Below are 22,638 nucleotides of genomic sequence, written 5' to 3' on the forward strand. Positions count from 1 at the left end.
CAGGCAGACGATTTTATCCTGCTGTGGCAGAGATCTTTCAGGAGTGTTACAGCAGTAATCCTTGAGATACTTGACTGACTGATTTTGATTACATCCCCAGTGGTAAATGGGCATTCCTCTGGTGCTGTGCTTGCAGCTATTCTCACTCACAGTACGTGGACAGAAATGTCATATATCCCTTCAGATTGTTCTGTTTGTGACTTTTAGTCAAAGTTTTCTGACTGTAGATGTAGGTGGCACACTTCTTTTTGTAGAAAGGGATTTTAGTTCGATCTTGCAGATTATTTTTGTTGGGGGTGGAAATTAAAAAAAAAAAAATCTTTTTTTAAGGTTTTGTAATCCTTGGAGATGTAGATAAAGAAACATTCCATTTTTAAATCATCTTCAGACCCAACAAATCAAGGTGCATAGGTTTTTTGATATAAATAAAACAGAAGTGCAATTTATATTTTAGGTTTAATTCTAATAGATCTACATTGGGAAGCTTTTCAAACATATAGAAGTGTGTAAAGTCATTTACACATTTTGTGTTTGTGTGATAAGACCTGGATCCAGATAGTGTATAGATCAGCTGTAAGTATAACATACATGTATGTTATGACAAACACCTGGAAAAACCAAGTTGGTGTATATGGTAATTAGTTACTGTAGTATTGATCAGAGTAATGCAGGAGTCTGTTACCATGAAAAGTGCCAAATACCATTTTACACCAAAGTTAATGTGATTAAACAAGGTTTTTAAAGCCAGGTTTAAATTATGGAACAAGCCACGTAAGTCCTTTCTGATTACTAGAAGTGACATCTTTATCCTTGGTCTTCTGAGGGCTAAAACATACTCAGAACCAGTTATATTGAGTAAATCTGAGTAAAAACCTGTAAGCGATCCGATCCATTCAGGGATGCTCTTGCCGTGTATTCTGCCGTCTCTGTTGGAGTCCATGATTTTCTGATCCAATAAGGCAACTTTGGTATTTTTCATCTCACCACAAAAGTGTGATTAAAAAGCTGCCAGCTGTCATGCAGACAGATAAGTTGATCAAGCTTGTTTCTTTTCACTACAATCAGAGACATTTTGGACGGTACTGTTACCCAAAACAGTCTCTATAGGACATTATCTTTGGTTCAAGAGCTTCCCACAGAGAGACATCTAGGACCAGAGTCCGTAAGCTTTTCTGAGGTTTCAAGCTCTAAAACAGCCCAGAGGTGTTAGGATAAGTTTTATTCTCGTCTGTTTGATTTACTTAGTTGAGGGGAAAAATTGGGAGTAGACGTACATGCTCTAACATGATGCTTTTTTTTTTTTCCCCCAAACCTCCAGCGCTTCTCATACCCTTTCTGGAAGCGATCTGTGAGATCATGTCATTAGCAATCTTCTGTGCAACCTGAATGTGTTTAAACATGGGATTTATATGCAATTAGACATCATTGGATTATTATCCAGTCGTCTCAAATGCATTTTCATGCAAAGTGTGAACTGGCTAATAAACTTATCACTCTGAGTGACTGTAATGTGTGTGCCGTTATGTGCATTTGTGTTCTCTTTTGAGCGCGTGTCCACATATCTGTCTGAGTGTTTGTATCTCGTTTCATATCAGTTTGAGCCTGAGTCTTTGTGCGTGACTGATTGCTTTGTGTGTCTGACCACAATTGAAAATGAATCCATCTCTTGCCTCTCTCTCCCCCTGTGTGTGTGTGTGACCGGCTGTCTCTATCTGCTCAGTTCCACCTTAAGAGAAGCTTTAGCAGCCTGTCCTGTTTGTGTTGAAGCCAACAGGCACAATATATTACAGTCTAGGGCTTGCTGCTGAAAAGCCCGCTGGATCCTCCACTGACCTGCTGTTCTTTCCTGCTTTCCTCTTGCGTTTTTTTTTTTTTTTCCACATTTAGATTAAAAACAAAGCTCTCACTATCTCCTCCCTCCCTCCTTCCTCCTCCTCCTTCTTCCTCTCCTTTTTCTGCTGCAGCAGTCAAGGCTTCAGTGTGTCAGAGAGAGAGAGAGTGAAGAGGAGGAAAAAGCACAGAAGAGGACTATTTGAGCTGAGTGTTTATGTTTCTGTGTTTCGCCATTGGACTGCTGGGTGAAGGGGCACAAGGAGAAGCTGAGAGAAGAGCAAGAGGAGGAGAAGTAGAAGAAGAGGGGGAGCCTGTCTGGACTACATTCTCCGTGTCATGTCAGTATGTGTGGACCTTGACTGATCACAGAGAGGGAAAAGGGGACAAACACTGTTGGGAAGACAAGGAGGTGGAGAGAAAGAGGTGGAGAAACTGTGACTTGGACTTCACTGAGGGAAAAGATGAAGAAGGAGGTGGTGGAAAAGTCGGGGGCTCCGTTTTATCATGACATTGTTGGATAAACGAATAGACGGAGTGAGTGTTCTTCGGTTGTGTGTCAACAGGAATTTACTTTAAAAGATAAAGAGCGAAGAAGAGAAGAGTGTCCTCAACCCAACTAAGAAGCACTGTGTGTGTGTGAGTGTGTGTGTGGTGTAACCGGTGGAGGGCCGAGAAGTGGAAGGCCAGGGGAGTAACCTGGCCATCAAACGGACTGGAAGCCTCTCCTCTCCTGGGATCATGTACCCTCAGGGCAGGCATCCGGTAAGTTTCTCCTCAGCTCTCCGTTTTCTTTCTGCCACACTTCTAGTTTTTCCTCTGTCTCCACATCATGACTGTGTCTCAACTCCAATTAGTCTGTTTCTGTTTATGTCTCAGATTTGCTGAATTTCTATCTTCTGTTTTTCTGAACTCATATGACTTTGCAGCAGTTTTTTTCTCCTCCATAAACTTTCTTGTGTTTTCAGACACCTGTGTCCTTTTTGTCTGTTCACGTCCGTCTCACATATTCCAATGTAGTGAAACTGGCTGTATGGTAACTTGAGGAGTGGACTGGGTTTAGTTTGGACCAAGAGATCCCCTGTTATGTACACACACACACACACACACACACACTCACACACCACGTCCCTATTTGCAGCTGCAAACCAGGTGTCTTTGAGATCTTGTTGATTAGGCATGTAGGTAGCATATAACTAAATCTGCTCTTCGGCGCATGTAAAAACAAATCCAGCTTCCGAACATGTGCTTGGAAGACATGGTGTGACTCTTAGCCATCTATTTGCTCATTTCTGTTGCTAAGCAAACACTCTCACACACTGACCGTTTAATTGATTGTCCAATTCGGCTCAATTACTATTCAGAAAGGCGGTGAGTGCACAATTACTCCCTCTTAATACTTCTTTAAAGTCCCTAACCTCCTTCAGTTTGGCGTTAATAAAGAGTTACATGAGCTGAAAATCACAGAAAGATGAAAGACGGCTGAGGACTGAGTCTAGCTTAGGCCAGTTGTTTCACAAGGGTCCTGATCTGGTTGCTATAATCAGATTTGGTTGTCGGTCTCTTTGTATCTGCTACAAATGGGTCAGTGGCCACTTTGCCTCACAGTCAGCCACCCAACCAAACACTCAGCCAGCCATCCATCTAGCCAGCTATCACACAGAATTATGAATGACATTTTCACAAGAGGAAGGCATGAGGAATCAATTACACGTACAGAGAGAATGCTAATAAGCCAGCTGCTGAAAAAAGATGCAGGGAAACGGGGGAGAGGAGGAAAACAAAGGGAGAAAGTGAAGGATCTAAGAGCCGAGCAAAAAAAAAAGATGGAGAATATTCTTTAGAAAGGTGCTCCTGAGGGATGGAAAGAAGAAAAAAAAAGAAAATGAATGGGAAATGCGAATGGAGAACAGTGACTGAATTCCTCTGTTCTCTCCTTTTAGAGGGATATCAGAGAGCTTCCTGCTGTGATGTTCAGCGTTTGTGATAAAGTTCAGTGCTGGATTGAGCCAACTCCAACCGATCGATAGCTCCTATCTCATTTTTCCTGTCTATCTCCTCTATTTCTTCCTGTCTGATTTTTTTTTTCTCTTCTCTTTCTTCCTCTGTAGCCCTCCTCTACCAGCAGAACTTTATTTTTTTGTGTGTGTTGCTATGAAATGTGATCTGCAGAGAGGTGTGAAAGTGCTGAGAACACTTGGTTGTGCGTTCATCTGTGTTTTGCCTGCATTTCCATGTATTTGCGAGGTTGGTCTTACAGACTTTGTGTGCGTGTTTATATGCAAATAGACATTGTACTATTTATGGTGTCCAAGCAATTATAGTTACTTTAATCTTTTTGCCTCCTGAATGCAAATGTGTTCAAACATTATGCGATTATGTGATGAAGTTGGGCTTGTTGGATCACAAAGTCACCATCTTCTAAATTTGTATCCAGTAGTAGAAGTAGAATTTTTTTCCAAGTCTTTGGACACTAAGGGCTGTGTTTGACGAAGTCAGATCAATTATATATTCAGCTAACAAAAGATATTTAATACATACAGTGAAACTTTCATGCTGCAGTCCCCTTCATTCAGATTTGTTGCATTTATGTCTTGTCAGAAATACTAGTTTATTGCTTATAGATACTCTTATCCACTTTTAAGTTGAATTAATTTCCTCTTTGTCCTTTTCCCCCAGGAGCCAGTGCCCCTAAGTTTTAGCCCTACAGATTAAACAACAAAATGGCAACATTTTGAACCTTAAATGCTTTCTATGAGTGTCCCTTTTAAATTTAAACAGAGTGAGATGTTTTAATCGTTCGTTACCTCCGTTTTTCACTGAATTAAGGCATTCTTTTAGTTGTCAAGTGAAAACTGTGAGTAAAAATACAAGTAGGAAGAACCTACATGGTAACATGTAATATGTGCCCACATTTCCTACTTCTACCAATCAACTAACCATTGACAGTTTGGTTGGCTAAAAAATCAGATTATTTAGTTGACTTGTGGATAAACGATGAACAGCATCAACTCTGTGATTTCTGTCTGTTGTGGTTTGTTTGGTTTTCAGGACAGGGCTGAGCTACAGACAGAAATGTGCATTTCTGCTGTTTTCACGCTAATTTTATGACATGGTTTTAGGTTACAAAGACCGGAAATGTGAATACAAAGAACTCACATATGCTAGAAACATAAATTGAGAAGAGGGTATTGTTTTTATTTTCTAAAATACACTCTCAAAAAATTTTATTTTGATGTCCGTTTGATTTTGACTTTAATACATGACATCAAACTCTTAAGTGGCCAGCAAATAAAACTGGAAGACAGGCTAAACGCAGACTTGAACATTGAGAATGGCGCAAAATAGCCTTTGTTGAGTTCAGCCACATTGCTTAATATTCTAAATTGTTCTTAAATTTACCAAAACAACAATATCCAAAATCTATTTTTATTATAACGACCCAACCTCCGTTCCATTTGTTTTGTTTTTTTGACAGAGCAGAGGATATTGAGACAACTAGTTTGAGGAAAATATGAGTTGTTTTTTTTATGTTTAAGGTAATAAAGCTGATATAGACGATGCGTTTGAAGATACACGGAAGCCTTGTAAAAGATGTAGGATTTATAGCGAAGCACTTTTAAGGTATCAGGATCCATTGTGCAATTACAGAGCTGCACATCTGTTGTCCCCATCATTAAACTGGCATTACTCTGTTTAGTCAATAGGGATGATATATTCATGCTGGTGTCATAATTCAGTTCCCATCAGCGTGGCATGAATATTGCTTTCCATCTGCGTTCTTTTGAATGCTGTAAACATGTTTTAGTTATGAATAATAATAATTAAAAAAAAAGAGCTTGACTTTTTATAGCAGAGAAGTTGCACTTTGTTCTCCCCGTGCTCTGGAGGGGAAGGGGTTAAAACGGAGAGCTGATTTGCCAGGAGAGCAGAGCTGTAATTGGTTCCACTGGATTTTTGTGGCAAGCGTTATCAGAAATTTCTGTTTGTGTGTGTAAGAGAGAGAGAGAATGTGTGAGGTGTGTTTTTGTTTAACGTGAGTGTGATTTTCTTTTTGTGTGTCCATACCCTCTTAGTGCTTTGTGGCTCAGCACATATTTGTGTTAGCAGTGTGTGTGTTTGCTGGGGTGTGTGCCAGTGTGTACATCTCCATTGTGAGGTTGAGTTTTATGTGTACATTTTTTCAGAGAAAATGTAACGTGCCTCGGTGTTTTACTACATAAAGGATGTGTTAGTCTGTATCTACCTCTGTGCATTTTCTTCAGGTACTGAGAAAAGTTGTTATAAAATGTTGCATTATTAATAGTTTGAGTTTATGATTGAACTTTGGTGCAGTAAATAGGAAACAAGTCAAAGACCTTAGCATAGAGAACAGCTGCAGCTCCAAACCTACTGAGAATGTTTGGGTTGTAAATATGTCTGAAGGATATTTAAAACGTCTAAAGATGTTTAGGCTAAATTTGTTCTGAAATTGAAAGTTCAGTAGATGTCTAAAACGAGAGGTTGTCTAAATCTCAGGCATCTAATCAATGTCTTAAAACAAGACTGGGTGATTGAAACATAAAGTCTCTGCCTTGCAAGTGCTACATCCGTCTGAGTTAAAAAGCACACAAACATTGTGAACCCACAATTTTTCAAAAGAAATTTTGAAATTAGGAGGCTGTAAAATCAAAAGTTGAGTTCTGTCCTCTTTGAGGAAGATATTAAAGTAATCCTGCTGTCAGCACAGCACGTACGGTTCAATGTTTCTGTGACACCTTAAATAAAATCACATCTTGCTTCACGTTTTCATCTGCCAGTAAAATATGAATTCTTAAAAGTAAAAATAAAATATAGTTGTCCCTTTTCATCTCTCAGCTGAATATACTGATTGTTTTATGACACACTGTAACCTTTATACTGGGATTAAAAACGTGTTTTTAAAGTTTTTAAAAAATTCTTGAATGTGAGTCAACCTCATTATTTGATAATAAAACTCTGGTTGGTGCTCTCTGGCATTTTTTTCATTAATTACAGACTTTAGTATTTTGATCGTCTTTGGCTATCTGTGCGGTACAAAATATAAGTCATATGAGCTGAATTGTTTGGGGCTAATAGTGTTTAAAACTTCAACAGAAATATTCAGGTCTAAAAGAGGGGTACAAGTAGATTCAACATTGGAGTTGCATTTATTTCAATGGGAAAGAGTTTGATTACTTGGTTGATTGTTCTTAGAAGACTCGCCACATCATCCATCCGTCAGTCAGTCAGTCAGTCAGTCAGTCAGTCAGTCAGTCAGTCACGGGGGCAGCATCCTAAGCAGAGAGGCCCAGACTTCCCTCTCCTCAGCCACTTGGTCCAGCTATTCCAAGGGAATCCCAAAGCGTTCCCAGGCCAGACGAGAAACATGGTCCCCCCCAGCGTGTCCTGGGTCTTCCCCCTGGGTCTCCTCCTGGTGGGACGTGCCCGGGACACCTCACCAGTGAGGCGTCCAGGGTGCATCCTAACCAGATGCCCAAGCCACCTCAACTGTTTTCTGTCTTGCCACATTTCACATCATGATGATTAAATCAAATCTTTTTTGTACCCATCTCAAGTATTGAAAAGCTCTCGTTCCTATTGCTCTAACTTAATCTTTATGATTTTGGCTGTATAGCTACTGTGGTTTTCTTGCTGCAGAAGAAATGTGCAACCTAGCAAACACTGTTCTGCTAATGTTCAAAATATAAATCTGAACATGCAAATCCCTAAAAACGGTGCACATGTTTGAAGGCGTGTCTCTGCTCCTGTGAAGCGGCTTGTATTGTAGATGCAGCTGTTAAAATGTGTGTGCATGCATTTAGGAGAAGAAGGGGGAAGGAGAGCAGCAGTGATTTGTGTGCGTTTGTGCACGCATATACACTTTGTGCCAACAACATCCCCAATAAATAATGTTCCAGTTTAACCTCTGCTGTTGGTGTGAATGTACAAGCCATGGATTGACTGCCACACCCCAGAGAGGGGTGTGTTCTGATAAACACACATTTAAACACGTACACAAACAATATTTATTTTACATCATTATCTATAATCAGCAGCCTTCCAAACAAGTGTGTTCTGCCACACATGCAGGATTTTCTTTCTTCTGCTCGTTCACATTTTATCTTCTGAATCTAGAAAGGGTTGGCTGTCTGTGGGTTAGGTTTTAAACTTTCACTTGATGTGTTTTTGTTTTTGCAACACATTTTTCCTCAGTCCTAGCAGTTGTTGTAGTTGGGGACTACAATGATTGGACCTTTCTGTAATTTTTAGATGCTGAAGATGTTTAAAGTCATATCTTTGAACCACTTCTAAATCAAGGACAATACTATACAGTATATTCTACCAAAACCGTTCTGATTTTCATTATATGACCTTTCAAGTGTTTAATTAAGTTGGATCTATGAAAATGTACGTTGAGACAATAAAAATGCGAATTGAAGCAGTAAGGAGGAAAAACAGAAATGTGAAAGCAACAAGGACAAATTCATAAAACTGTAGAAAATTGTTGCAAATAAATAGTACAACCATCTGCTTGTGTGCATGATGGGGGGTTTCCTCCCCTTTGGCCAAAACTACAAACTAAGATCATACAACCACTGAAACGAGAAAGTTTTTTTTATTTTTTATTTTTTAACATGTACATTCATATGCATTTGAGATGAGGCGTGACCCAGTTTTGTTGTAGCAGTGACAGTTTTTAACTAATTATTAGTGAGTTGTGTGTGCAAGTGCTTGCTAATACATTTATACAGTATTTTAGATGTGCAGTTCTGCAGTGTGTTTTTAAACATACTGGACCTGTCTGTTTTTTTCATCCAAGCAGTTTGTTTTTCATAAACCTTTTGACTATAATGAAGGCCGTGTATGGTAAACTGCTCAGCAGATTGCTGTCACCTCCCAGAAATGACATTCTCCCCTCCGTTCCATTTGTCCTTGTCTTGTTTATATTTAATTTCACAGTGCATTTCAAAGGCAGCTCTTTTAAAGAGGCAAAAAGCCAAGAAACGACAATGCAGCAGCTGCTTCGAGACAACCCACAGAGTGAGCAAACGTTACACAAACAACCAAGAATTTCTGACCAGACATTAGCAGCTGCGCTGATTAGGTCTTTTTCTCTGATTAAAAACAGGCCATTTTCTGTCCTCAGTTCCTGGGTTCCCTGATCATTTCTCCGCCATTAAAAGAAATGATCAGAGCAGGGCTTGGATGGTGTTCAGAGACTCACGTGGCAGCCAGTCTTTACTTAATTTCTAACCCACGGGTTACATAGTGGCTGAGCTGCAACTGCAACCAGCAGTTTCTGAGTTATGGGTAACTAGTTAACGGGTAAACTGCATAACCTAATGACTTTCTGCTTAATGGCTCTTTGGCTCACTGTTTGACTGGATAACAACCTATCAGTTATTTCCTGAGTTTCAAAGTTGGTTAGTTTTCTGTTTAAATTCTTACAGGAGGCTATTTCTTTATAATTAGGACAGTTGGATAGTTTTTAAAAATGCAGAAAAACTGTCGGGCATGCACAGAAACAAAATATTAGGACTTCATAAAATATGGCTGACATTGAAGTTGCATTCCCATTTTTTTTTCTTCACCCTTTCTTCATTCCATCACAGAGTGAACTAATGAGCTGTTGCTTATGTTCATCGCTGCACACTTCAACACACACACAGACACAAGGGGCACTGACACTCTTCTTCTACACTTTTTTTTCCATGTGCTTTTTCCCTTAAATATTTCACCATTCGGTTATTATTTAATGCCTCGAATCTGAATGTGTCTCTTCTCGTCTTGGAGAGAAGCACGAAGAGCAAAGATTGTAGGAGAAGAGAACTAAAGTGTGAAAGAAGAGGGGAGGAAAACAAGGTGGAGCTGCAAGAGGAAGAGGACAGGATTGAGAAAATGTTTGTGGGTGTTTTGGTAGAATGAATGCATCCATGCATAGACATGCATAGACATGCCTGTGTGTGAATACTGATGAGTTGGTAGGAAGTGTGCCAGGGGCTAACCAGGTTGACAGAGAAGACAAACAGACAGATAGAATCGTGTCTTTCTCAATAACTCCCAGATGTGCATCTGCTTCACATGCAGCCACTGCCAGTGGTGGAAGAACTGGCTGCTGCTTAAACACCACGCTTCCATGTGAAAATCAAAAAGACGAACAGAACCAAAAGCATGACGTGTGACTGATAATGAGTATAGCAATCAGTTATTTTATTTTATTTTTTTAATGTTGTGAGAGTCTTGAAAAGGATTTTATCTTCAAGCACTTCAAACAGTGCTGTGCAGACACTGAACTGCAAAGTCTCCACTTTATCATTGAAGATAATAACTGTTTGAACATAAAGACATTAAGTAATGTCATCAGCTGCACGTGACTTTGTAAAACTGCTACAAGATTTGATGTTGCTGCCTTTTTTACTGTATACTGCAAGAAATGTGTATGTCCCACAGAGACTCTGATAAATTAATTTCTGATCAAACATATTGTAAAAATAGGCGTCAACCACCACTCCTCTAGTCTCCTCCTTCCCCCAATACGTAATCCTGCCTAATTTATTTCCCCCTTGCTCAGCATGACAGCTTGTCCAAATTGTGATTGACTGCTGTCTCACATGGTGTGCAAGATATATACAATATATGTGTGTGTGTGTATACCACATATGAGACCTTTCTGTCTTTTCCTCCTCCATCCTCTCCTTTATTTGAATTTTACTTATTCAGTTTTAAGATCAACTATGGTCAATGCTCATACACATACATGAATATTTATATTGTATGAAAACACGGGGGCATTAAGATGCTGTTTGGCCCTTTGTGACATGCTCACTGCAACCCTAACAGGCTGGGCCACCATCTGATACAATACAGGAGAGATGAAACGCACACATACAATCCAACAACAATCACTTGTTGTGGTATACGTATGGAACGACCTGCTGATGTCCCATTCATGTAAAGTTTGTTTTATAGCACAGTTTGGCTCTTACTGGAACAAGTGTCCCCAAGAAGCCTCTTTTTTTGCGTTTACTAATTTATCACCAGTTCTCCAGACTGCGCTCCTTTTCCTGAAAAAAAAAAAACAAAGTTCAGCACAAGCAGGAAATCTTTTTCCTTCTGCCCAGCTCAATATTTTTTCTTTTTCTCTTTTCCTTTTTGCATATAAGTAGACTTATTGCTCCAGGGTCTTTGAAACTTAATCACAAAGGTGCAACTGGCGAATCAAAAGTGAGACATTTTTGGAGTTTCTGCCCAACAGTTGAAAGGGATTTGAATCTCTCATCAGTCCACCGCACAGGCTGCCATGTCGACACCAATAGTTGCGACTTACGGATCTCTTGTATAATCCTGATCTGTGACTATGGGCTTTGTTATGTGACTTAGTGCAGCTGATGTAACCTGCCAGCAGCACTTTGTCTGCGTGCACACACACGACTGTGTGTTCATGTGTGCATGGCAGCAGATGGTGGGAGTGGTATTACCACAGGCCGGTGGACAGTGCTCAGGCTACGCGAACAGGCTGTGTTGACTACAGCAAAGACACTCTCTGTCTGTTTCTCCTGCTCTCTCCATCTCCTCAGCCTCTTCCCTTCTGTATCAGACGGATGAATGGCTGGCTATCTCTCTGTCAGTGCCCACACTACTCTTTCATCATCCGTCTCTTTGCTCGTGCTTTCATTCCTCTGTAAGAATGTCCCTTCATCCATCCATCCCTCTGTCTGTCAGATCCATCTTTTCTCTGACTTCCCCCCCTCTTCAGTTCATCCCTCTACGTCTCCACTGTCCCTCTGAGAGTTTGTGTGTTCCCTGTGTGCTGGTGTGTATTTTAAGTGTATATGCGTTGTGTTTGTTTGTAGATGTGTTCTTATGGCTGTGTGTGTTTATCTGCCTGCATGTGCCAGATTGCTATCTATCTCCTCATCCCTCCCTCCTCCCCTTCCCAACTGAGCGTGTGTGAATCAAGGTCAGTGGGGATCTGCTGGCAGACGCCCCCCTCCCACCCCCTGCCCCTCCTTCTCACACACACCCCCACCCAGAGGGTTTTTGTGCATTATGCCCATCCAGCCATCTAGATGTCCCCACTACGCTCGGCTCAGTTTAGCTCGGGCTCGGCTCTGCGGATTAATTACTGGGGAACCCACCGCGTCTCTGACCTCCGCCATCGGACTAATTGAAATCTAATTGAATTGTGCTTGTCTAGACTAATGAAGCCCCACAACTGAAATCGCCAATCTTTTAGCCTTAGCTGCAGGCCGATAGCCACCAAGCTGCTGTCAACCGACTGCGTTGTGCCGCTCAGTTTTTAAATAAATGAATGAGTAGATGAATGGACACATGGAAACTGAATGGGTTGTTGAATTACTGAATTATCATGAAGGGAAACTTGATTTGCGAAAACATATCATAAATATAAAATATAAAACTAACATTTAAATGGGCTAAACTGAAGTACCACTTAAACCCACTTTCCTACTGGATGAAAAAAATAAAATAAAATAAAGCCTGTTCAGCTAAAACCACACATTTTTCTTTTTGTGCTACACGACCTATAATGAATAACTTAAATGATTACTTTTTGTTAAATTATTGGTGAGGATTTGCACAGCACCACCTTGCGTTGTCAGAAAGCCAAGGTTGAACACCCCATATGTTCTGGACTTTATGGAACCAGTTCGATCTGCTTGGTATTATTAAACTTATCAACATGATTCTTTTCCTCAGGGGTAAAACCTTCAAAATGTTGTTTTTGTGTTTAAAGGAAAACAGATGAATTTTTCTAACTTTAATGCCTTTAATGCCATCCTTCTGTTTTACGTTGTTGCAGTCTAACCTAAAGTAATACTGAATTACTTTTTCAAATAGTTTTCAAAGAGTAGCTCATCAAATGCTGCCCATTCCAGCTGCAGTAATTTGAAAGGTCGGTTGATATCTTAACAAGTTTACTCAACTTTAAAAGACCTTTTATGTACACGCTAAAACAAGTGGAAAAAAAAAGCAAAAGACAAATTAATAGACCTCCTAGAGACATCTGGCAAACTAAAGTGATATTGTAAATTCTGTGGGGCAGAAAACATGAACCGGTTCAAATAGGGAGGTGAAAGGGAAGAATACAAAGATGCAAAGATCTCCTCTGAGTACTGCCTACTCCGCATACTCCAGCTCCATCCCGAAAGAAAACAACTACAGCATCAAAAACATCAACAGCGCCCCTGTTTCTCCAACTTCATGGAGACTACAGAGGAGGCGGGTTGCTGTCAGCAGCACTTTATACAGACATGAACGGCTGCTGGTGGTGCTGGGCCCCCTGGGAGTTGCTTGTTTTGTTGGGCCTTCTTTAGCTTTTAGCAGGTGAGAGATGGTGCCGTGATTCTCTATAAGTTATTCATTTGATGTTTCTTTCCTTCTTAGCTCTTTGTAGGCTTGAATACATTACCAACCTGGCAAAGTGGAGAGGATGCTAATGTGGAAGAGAGGGAGAAAAAGAGGAGAGGAAGAAAGGATGGAGTGAAGAAGGCAGAGTCATTAGAGGAGTGGGAGGAGAACAGGGAGGCAGAGGATGAGGCTTTACGATGTGTGGGAAGAGGAAGTGACCTTCCCGCACATTTTCATCATGACTCTTTTCTTTTCTTTTTTCTTTTGCCTTGTTCCTTGTCGCACAAATGCACAAGCACACACATTCAGAGCTTTGCTCACCTGCAGACACTCAAGTGTGTGTTACATGCAAGTTCACACGCACTTGTACGAATAAGCAGTGCTTAATCTCCCTTTGAATAGGCACATGCAGACCTCAGCTTCTGTTGTTCATTGGTTCTTTCTCTTTTCTTTTTTCCTCTGCAGGTCCCCTTGCAGCCTGGCCAGTCTTTCAAGTTCACAGTCCTGGAAACTCTGGACCGTATCAAGGAGGAATTCCAGTTCCTTCAGGCTCAGTATCACAGGTAAACCTGACACACATAAACATACTGTATGTACTCAAAAGTTCTGTATCCATACATGTGTACAGTATATATTTTAGAAAATGTTCTTTGTTTTCTGTGGAAACTATGTACAAATGCTGTTTTTTTTTCTCATTTTAAATGTTAGAAATCAACACTTCGTAATTCAATATCAGCTAGTAAAAATGACAAAAACTGAGCAGCCTAACTTATTTTTATGACATTATCTCAAACAACTAAAGCTTTTTTCTGTGTTGTTAACCTCACATCAACAAAACATTTTTGCATTTAGTTGACTTGTGGCTCTTAGTGACCCAAACACGCAGAGACAAAGAGTGTAGCTGTTTCTTTTTATAACAATAATCTATCTGTTTTTAAATATTGGCTTTTAAATTCATTAACTCCTGAACTTAAGTAATTCCAAAACTTTTCAGCTTCGGCCCCACACCAGCTATTGTTGATTAAAGTGTACAAATGTTGCTAATGAGTCAATTATTATTGTTTTTGTGCAGCCTGAAACTGGAGTGTGAGAAGCTGGCCAGTGAGAAGACAGAAATGCAGAGGCACTACATCATGGTGAGTCCGACCTGCCCATTATTGGACCTCTGCATGACTTGTTTATCTGAAACAATGACGTGTTTTTCTACAAGAATTAGTCTACACTCTTTAATGGACTTGTGTGAAGTGTTTATGTCAGTAGAAGCCGTGTTTGTCTTTGAGTCAAACAAAAGAAAATTCACAATGCTTTTATTTAGCTTTCTCTTTTAAATTACATTCTCATTTAATAAAGATGAAAAATTAAACCTTTTAACTCTATCAGCAGCTCTTTAAACCATATAAAAAATTAAAAGCCTTGTTGTCATTGTATGACCCTTTTTTGTTCCAATATAGTAGAGGGAAAAAATATCGACTCTTTTCATGACTTGTGTTTATTTTTTAACAAATACATGCTAAAGTTGAAGTATACAAAATGAGCCCGCAGTTAAAATGAGTGCTTCCTAAACCTAATGTTTGATTATTCCTGACTGAGAGGCAACATGGCCTCTATGAGAAAACTGTAATTGAAAAGAATGGAAAGACTTTAGATTCTTCAAGAAGGCCATTCAGCTTGGACTGTGATTAAAACATGTTGACTGTTCTCAGTCAGCTTTGTGTGAATTCTGCAGTAAATACGGACAAAATGGGAAGGTCATCCAGGAAAAAGGAAGGAAACGCAGAAAGTGTCAAAGCATCAAGACGGAAAACTGAAAGCAGTGTCTTTTGCAAGGAAATGCGTAACAAAAGAAACAAAGAGCAGGAACTGAACTCAATGCTTGTGACCAAACTGTAAGAAATTACCTAAAAGAGAAGGACTACAGAGAAGCAGTCATGCACAGAGCGTGACTGGATGAATGATATTCACTGATCAATCAACAGTCTGCAGAGAACTGTAATTTAAAACATGGAGATGATGCTGGAAGTTTGAATATGTGAAGAAAACCAACCCTTCCACTGTCATTACTGATGCAGACAGAGCTGCATCTCAGGACCCGAGGAGATGACAGTCATTACCTCAGACAGACAGGTTTCCATTAAAATTTTCAAAACTTCTCTTACCAAATTTTATTATTTTAAAGTAGATTTTATGTGGGATGATTTTTTCCCGTAGAAAGATTTAGAACTGGTTTCCAAAGATGGGATCAGGACCCCACTGTGGATCATAAAACACCTAGTGTGGGATTTCAAGAAGATCTCCAAAGATCCAATTAACTTTAAAATGATTGACAGGAGCATATATAGCTTGTTAAAAAGAGATAAAACAGTAGACACAAATGAATAAAAACAATATACAGTAATTGTTGTTGTTTGTATACTTCAAGCAACAGTTGCTGGGGTCACCAGTCTCTGTGACTTTTGTTTCTAAAAGCTAAAAAGTTTAGGAAGTGGTGCAGCAAAGTATGGATTTTATGTTTAATTTGTTCATAATTTCATATTTTCTTCCTTCACTTGATCTAAAAATAAACCCCCCACAAATTATAACAAATTTATTTAAGTTTGTCTGTTGTAAATACAGTATTTTTGTTTCATATTTGGGATTTACAGTATTTATTTTTACTAAATAAACAGCTGGATAAACTCCCTCAATATTATATTTTCCCCTTTTTTACTGGAGGCTGTAGTTGTATAAGCGTTTGTTATAAGTTTTTCTTTAATAGCTTTTCTCTTTCTCTTTAATTCTTCTCTCATAACACACCTTTTTAATGTTTCACCACATTTTGCTCCTCCTTCAAACCTTCTACATATTTTAGTCTGTGTATATGGCTCTTGTTTTCCTCTTACGCACTGAAAGCCTGAGCTCCCTGTTTCAGCGCGCCTATGTGACTAAAGGCTCACATGTATTGTTAAGCCTTCGTCTGTGGTACAAAACCCACACAGAGCCAACCAGAATACGATATGCACCATCTGCTAAGCTGCTCGCATTTCATAAACCTGGGAGAGCAGGCAGGATCAGGACTGTAAGCTCGGTAGACACACAGATGGATAGACAGAAAATGGGAGAGGCAGACAGGAGAGTGTGAGAGGAAGGCAAGCAGACAGGCAAACTGGCAGTCAGACAGATTGATGGAGTAGCACACAGACAGGCAGGGGATCAACTGATAAAATACACACAGGCTCACAAACACACACATTTAAATACATAAATACACAACATTCTGGTCTGTTTGACCACACCTGCACAAATCCTGGTTATTCTGTTCATATATGTTTTTATAAAGCCTTTATTTACGATACCACAGAGATTAATAAGCTCCTTTTAAAGGAAGACCTGGCCAAGATAGGCAGCAGCAACCAAAATCAACACAGACAAGGTTCAAATTTAAAAACAAATGATGAAAAACAAGTGCATAATACTGAATCAGCCTTAAGTAATCTCAGTTTAGCTTTAAAAGTTCTCAATAAATGAGTTATTTTAGCTTTTAGACCTCCTGCAACATACTCCATGCATAAGGTGCCGTAGGAACAAAAGCTTTTTTACCCAACTCAGTGGGAACAAATGGAACAGAAAGTGACAAATGATCTTGAGAGTGTAGAGAATAAGGACCAGCACTTCTCTGTGCAATCAGGGTGCAAATGTTAGAGGGCAGCAGTCCGAGTATTGCCTTTTTATATAAAAGTATATCAATGACCGTTCCTTCGAATAGCCAAAACAGGACACCCCACCTGAGACTACAGCTCACAGTGGTGTGTCAATGCTCTACAGTTTGTAATGAAACACAAAGAAGGGAAGCATCCATTTGTAGACTTCGGGCAGAAACATTTATATACAGAAGATCTCCATAATCCAGCACAGCTAAAAACATTGGAGCGGGTATATATACGTGTGGACCACCTCTACTACACCTCTTCCCTGGAGCATGGTCACTGGGGGGATAATTTGTGGCATCTTCTTTAAGTTGGTAAACAGCACGAGCTTCGTCTTGTCTCTGCTAAAGTAATGAATACTGAACAGCCACAAAGCCTTTCTGCATGGATTTTATGGCCTAAACAAGAGCAGTAAATAACAATGTCATCAGCATAAAAATGTAAATTAGCATCCAACACATGTAGGCCCATATTATTGATGTAAATTATGAATAGGAGTGGACCTAATACAGAACCCTGGGGCACCCCCTTGTGAACAGTAACAAACACAGACCGTCGTATTTAATACGTATTTTATAGTCCTGTGACTGGGGTAGTTTGTGAAACAAATGACTGCTTGCTCTGAGAGCCCTGATTGAAGAAGTTTAAGTTTTAAAATATTGTGGTGAAATGCTTTTGACAAATCAATAAAAAGTGATGCACAATATTGTTTCTTATCAAGTGCAACAAACATGTAATTTCCCACTTTCATTGCAGCTGTCATGTTTTTGTTCTGAGTCCTGATTGATATTTTGATAAGATGGCATCTGAATATAAAAAGTCCTTCATTTCTCACTCACAAGAACTTCAAACACTTTTGCCAGGACTGATAAATTAGATATTAGTATATAATTAGATAAAATCACTGGGTCACCCCCTTTTAATAAAGTGAATTTAAAAGCTGATTTCCATAGTGAGGGGGATTTCATTCTTTTCCACTGTAAGGTTAAAAAGGTTAAAAAGGCTCTGCTACAAAATCAGCTGCCAGTTTTAAAAAATAAGGATCATTTAAATCAGGTCCAGAAGATTTATTATGATCTAAACTTGAATGGCTTCATGAACTTCCTGAACAAAGAAAGGTACAAAGTTTAAAAAGCTGACATTGGGAGATCTGCGCAGGGTTTCACAGAGACAGCTTTCACAGAGTCAGAGCCAGAAGATATAAAATGCTTGTTAAAACAATTTAAAACCAACATTTTATCATAGACAGGAACAGAATCATATAAAACATAGGCAGGAGAGAGTTTTCATTCACAGAACTTCCTGAACAAAACTTGGGGAAATGCTGCAGATTGTTGTACATATATTAACAAGATAACTAACATTACTTTCATGATTACTAAGGTTTCTGTAAGGAGCTGAAATCCTTGTGGCAGAGATTTAATTATTTACTGACTACAATTTGACCCTACACAGATCTTGTTCACTGATGAAATGGACAATAAAATTCTGAACACAACAATGTGCTGTTTGCACGTGCGTTTTTAGATGCCCAGTGAGGAAAGCCCCGCAGAAAGACAAATGGCTCCTCTGTGCAGTATGTAAGCCTCCGCTCATGGATTGTCAGAGTTTGTTGTGATGTGCAAATACAGCTTTGCTTTTGACTGGGCCATATTTCAAACCCAACGTGAAGAACATTTTTGTGGACCTTTGGAAACATGTTTGGAAAGCATATGGGCACATCTTAAACAAAACACAACCTATAAGACTTACAGTTTTCACTGTGTTGTCTTGAAATTTGGATTTGGTCTTGTTAAAATGTAGATTTTTAATTTTGCTTCCTAACAAAAATGTTCAAATAACCACTATTTCAATCGGTTAACTGAAAGCTGTTGGATGTTTGGGAAATCTAATTCTTTAAACCAACACTTTAAATCTTTTTAATGAGATTTTAACAGAAGCTGAAATCAAACTTTAACAATATGTTTCTGCAAAGCCTTTAATGCATATTGGGTGAACAATAAATATGTATTTTAGACAAATTGGCATTTCAAAGTAAAAAAAATCGTATGCTGTCGTGCTTCATCTGAACATCCTCGTTGAGTCTACCCAAACAGACGCCACTTTACAGATGGAGGTTTTTTTTAATGCCCTCAAAAGTTAATCTCAGTCTGGTTAAAAACAAAAAGTACAGGAGAATATGAGGGCACATAAACATGAAGCACAAAGCAGAACGTAAAACAGAAACTCCTAGATGTTCAGAAACACTCATTTTCCTCTGGACCTCCGTTTTGGCTGTGGTTTTGTAGAATTACTGCATAGAACAAGCAGCTCAGTCAAACATCCACCTCCTTCTCTTCAAACCCCTCTCCACCCAGCCTCAGACAATAGGAGAGGTGACATTCAACATGGATGCATTTCTTTTACATTTGTTTGAGCTTTGCGCATATTAAGATATTAAATGTCTGAACCTTTTTGACCTGGGTGTGGGGAAGTGTAGGGGAGTATCTTCTGCTGTGTGTTTAGGTTCAACACTGGGCTTTAACAGTGTAGGAGGTCAGGGAGCTGCAGATGCTGATGACACATCCATGTAGGTTAGCGTGGCAGACGTTTAGCACCCCAGGCTGAATTATTTGAACAAGGGCTCACTGCGGTGAGCTAACACAGTGTTCTGCTGCTTCATAGGCTCGACTCAGAAATTAGAGGGAGGGAAGGAAAATGAGAAAGAGAGGGGAGAGGAGAAGAGGCTCAAAGGGAAAGATAGCTGAAGAGGAAAAAAGGCTCAGAGTGTCAGACAGGGGGAAAAAAAATACAGAGCTGCTAAAGGAATGGAGGGAAGGATACAAAGGGAAACGGAGATAAAGAGAATAAAAAGAGGAGAGGAGGAGACTGATTGAGACAAGAGGGATGTACTGATGGGGAAGAGGGGAAAAAGCGGGAAAGGAATGAGGGAGAGAAAATGATAACGAGAAGGAAGCAGACACAGAGGAGATGAAGGGAGGAATAAAAGATGCTGCGAGTGGATGAAATGGAGAGAATGCAACACGAAGGGAAAAAGATAGTGATGTGATGGTGTGAGGGGTGTGAAGTGAAAGAAAGAAAGATGGAGAGAGAGGGTGCATGCACAGACACGTAAATAATGTGAAGCAACAACGGGCTCGCTGCACCCACAGAGGAGATAACCCAGAAGGCTATATTTAGCTCGTTAGGCCTGTCATCCACTGAGGCCTGTTTCCACAGGCTGGGGGTCTGCTCACAGCACTGCACTGCTCCTGCCTTTACTATTCAGCACTATTACACTCTTAAATATACAAGCAGGCAGAATGGAGACAAGGTTTCATATAATCAGTTGATGCATTTGCTTTTTAGATGATGACAATCTTTAGAAACATACATTTTGTGTCTACATCGCTATATTTTAATAAGACGTTTGTATACAGCAGCACATTTGGAGGAAGCAGGTTTGGGGGAGTCAAAGAAAAATGTTGAATTTTATTCCAGTACCATCTGATGTTACCTATAGTTATTCTTGCTTATAGCGAAAGTTCTGCATGTTCTTACCTAATCATCAACCAGTCCTCTACCTTTTTATCACTTTATCTGCAGGATTGTTGCTCTCATCACAGAATAAAAGAGTGACGCTTCTGAGAAAAACACTGTTTAGGGATGTGTTGAAATGGCTTGCACTGATCCAACACAACTTTGAAATCACAAACAAGAAAAGAATCTACATCATTACCTTAGTGCAACAAGGAGTTCTGTTGGTGAATCCTTGGCTCTTGGCACACAGTTTCACCTAGCAATAAGACAAAGTCTGCAAGCAGTTTTGTCTTCAGGCAACTGTACGATTGAATAAAACACAAGCAGGTGCATTTATTGGAAATGATGCATAAACTTTAAAAAAATGCCAAAAAGTAAAGCAAATTAGTTGAAAGTGGGTTTGTTTGTAGATGAAGAGCGTACTTCCTGTACAGCTCATTTTCTGGTGCTGTTTTTGCTGTTTATCTGTAATAATTCCCCAGAAGTGACGCCTACTTTTTAATAAGAGAACGGCACCGATTGTAACACAGCTCAAGTGGCAGTATTACCGACAACTCCACTGTGTTGACATCACGACTGGCTGTGTTGCATCAGAACCAACACTGGAGTCTGATCTCCGCTGTACTCCCTCGCAGCAACTGTAGCCCCCAGTCACAGCCGGGAAGCTGCTCGGAGACAACGAAGTGTTTCAAGGTGTTGACCAATCCTCCAAACATCCCAGATTACAATCTGACTGTGGAGCTGCAGCCTGTGCCAGGGGAAAAAATAGTGATAAAAGTTATGGATAATTGATGCACAGACTCCATGAAAACACAACAAAACAGGCTTTTTGTGTTAAATTACATGATAATCCTGACATTATTGGACTTATTAGTCACACAGTATTTGTAAATACTCTTGTTGGATTCATGTTTTATTTTTTTTTATATCAACATGTCTTTGAAATACAAGTTACTCATGTTACATTTCCTTTTTTCTGCTCAGGCTATTGATTTTTTTTTTTTTTTTGCTGTGTAAAACTCCCGAATATACTGGTAGACTTGCAGCAAAAGGTCCCAAATAGCTCAGTAACATTTAATTATCATGCAGAGTGTGACAAACACAGCCCTGAACTAAATGAAATAAAGGAAGCCGATATAGTGTGTTGCTGAAAAGTTGTACTTATCTCCCAGCCACCATATTCTAATAGAGAGAGCAATTTTCACTCTGTTGCTACATATCTCCTTTATGTTATTTAACTTAGATAAAGTTCGTTTTGCCTAGTATTTACTTCTAAAGTTGGCAGCGGGGATATTTTACATTCCACGCTTGAAGTGATGATGCCACAACTTTCTCAAATTGCTTCTGTCTGCTGTGTTGCTGCAGTGAAACACTCCCTGGACTGAATGTAGGGTGTTTGTGTGTTTGGCAGACCTGCTCTCTGTAGTTTCTTTTTGGATAGACTATATGTTTTACATAGGCTGTACCACTGGGCTGGTTCATATCTTTGTATGTGCAGAGAGACATTAGCAATATGCATTTTTATTTTTTGGCTGCTACAAACACAAACATCAAGTCACACACATTGTGAGTGTCTGTGGGCGTCCTGCTCTCCTCACTGGCTGTTGTATTTATAATTCATGGCTCTCAGATTTCACTGCTCTCCTGGAATTCCACTGTGTATTTTTAAATAAGGTTGCATTGTAGCCCTGGCTAATGAGGGGGCGTAGATGTGTCGGTCACATGCCTACACAAAAGTACAAGCAAGACTATCGCCTGGAGAGTTGTGTTCAACACTGCCGGGCTAAGGTTGATTCTAGATGAAATGTTAAAGGAAAAAAAAAAAAAAAAGAAGAAGTTTGAAGCTGTTGTTTTGCATCATAAACCCCACCATCCCAAAAGTCACTGTTTTAATCTCTGCTCTCTTATTTTCTTCTGCCTGCCTAGAGGTTGTAGTGTTTTTAGCACTAACAAATTCCTGATTACAGTTTGAACCGTTCTGCAGCTTTCTTTCTCCCTCATCTTTGCTGTCAAAAACAAGACAAACACTTTGAAGACGAAGAACTGCCTGGCCCCTTTAATACAGAGAATAAAAAAAAAACGACATCTCTACTGGAGGGTGACAGCTCACGGTCGACGGGAGGGGTCACGTTGTGTGGCTTCTCCATCCCTGTGTCAGTGTGTGTGGGAGCTACAGAGACGCTGCAGGAGTCCAGTGTTAATAAAAGTCCAAGCTGCTGACATGAGGCAAAAATAT

At 39.7% G+C, this 22,638-nt stretch overlaps 1 protein-coding gene across 4 annotated transcripts in view; it reads left to right on the forward strand.

Annotated features, from left to right (window-relative positions):
• Positions 1-1,823: 1,823 nt before the first annotated feature.
• tle2b (TLE family member 2, transcriptional corepressor b) overlaps positions 1,824-22,638 on the forward strand; it is a 79,601-nt gene continuing 58,786 nt past the window's right edge. Inside the window, exons 1-3 of one of the 4 annotated variants that reach the window (XM_037974297.1) lie at positions 1,824-2,595; positions 13,666-13,763; positions 14,273-14,336. In XM_037974297.1, the coding sequence (XP_037830225.1) occupies positions 2,572-2,595; positions 13,666-13,763; positions 14,273-14,336 (186 nt within the window). In that variant the 5' untranslated portion in view covers positions 1,824-2,571. The remainder of the gene's footprint in view (positions 2,596-13,665; positions 13,764-14,272; positions 14,337-22,638) is intronic. The other 3 variants (XM_017407160.3, XM_017407158.3, XM_017407159.3) reach the window with 3 other exon arrangements.

Source organism: Kryptolebias marmoratus, linkage group LG24 (genome assembly GCF_001649575.2).
Source record: "Kryptolebias marmoratus isolate JLee-2015 linkage group LG24, ASM164957v2, whole genome shotgun sequence".
Lineage (NCBI taxonomy): Eukaryota > Metazoa > Chordata > Actinopteri > Cyprinodontiformes > Rivulidae > Kryptolebias > Kryptolebias marmoratus.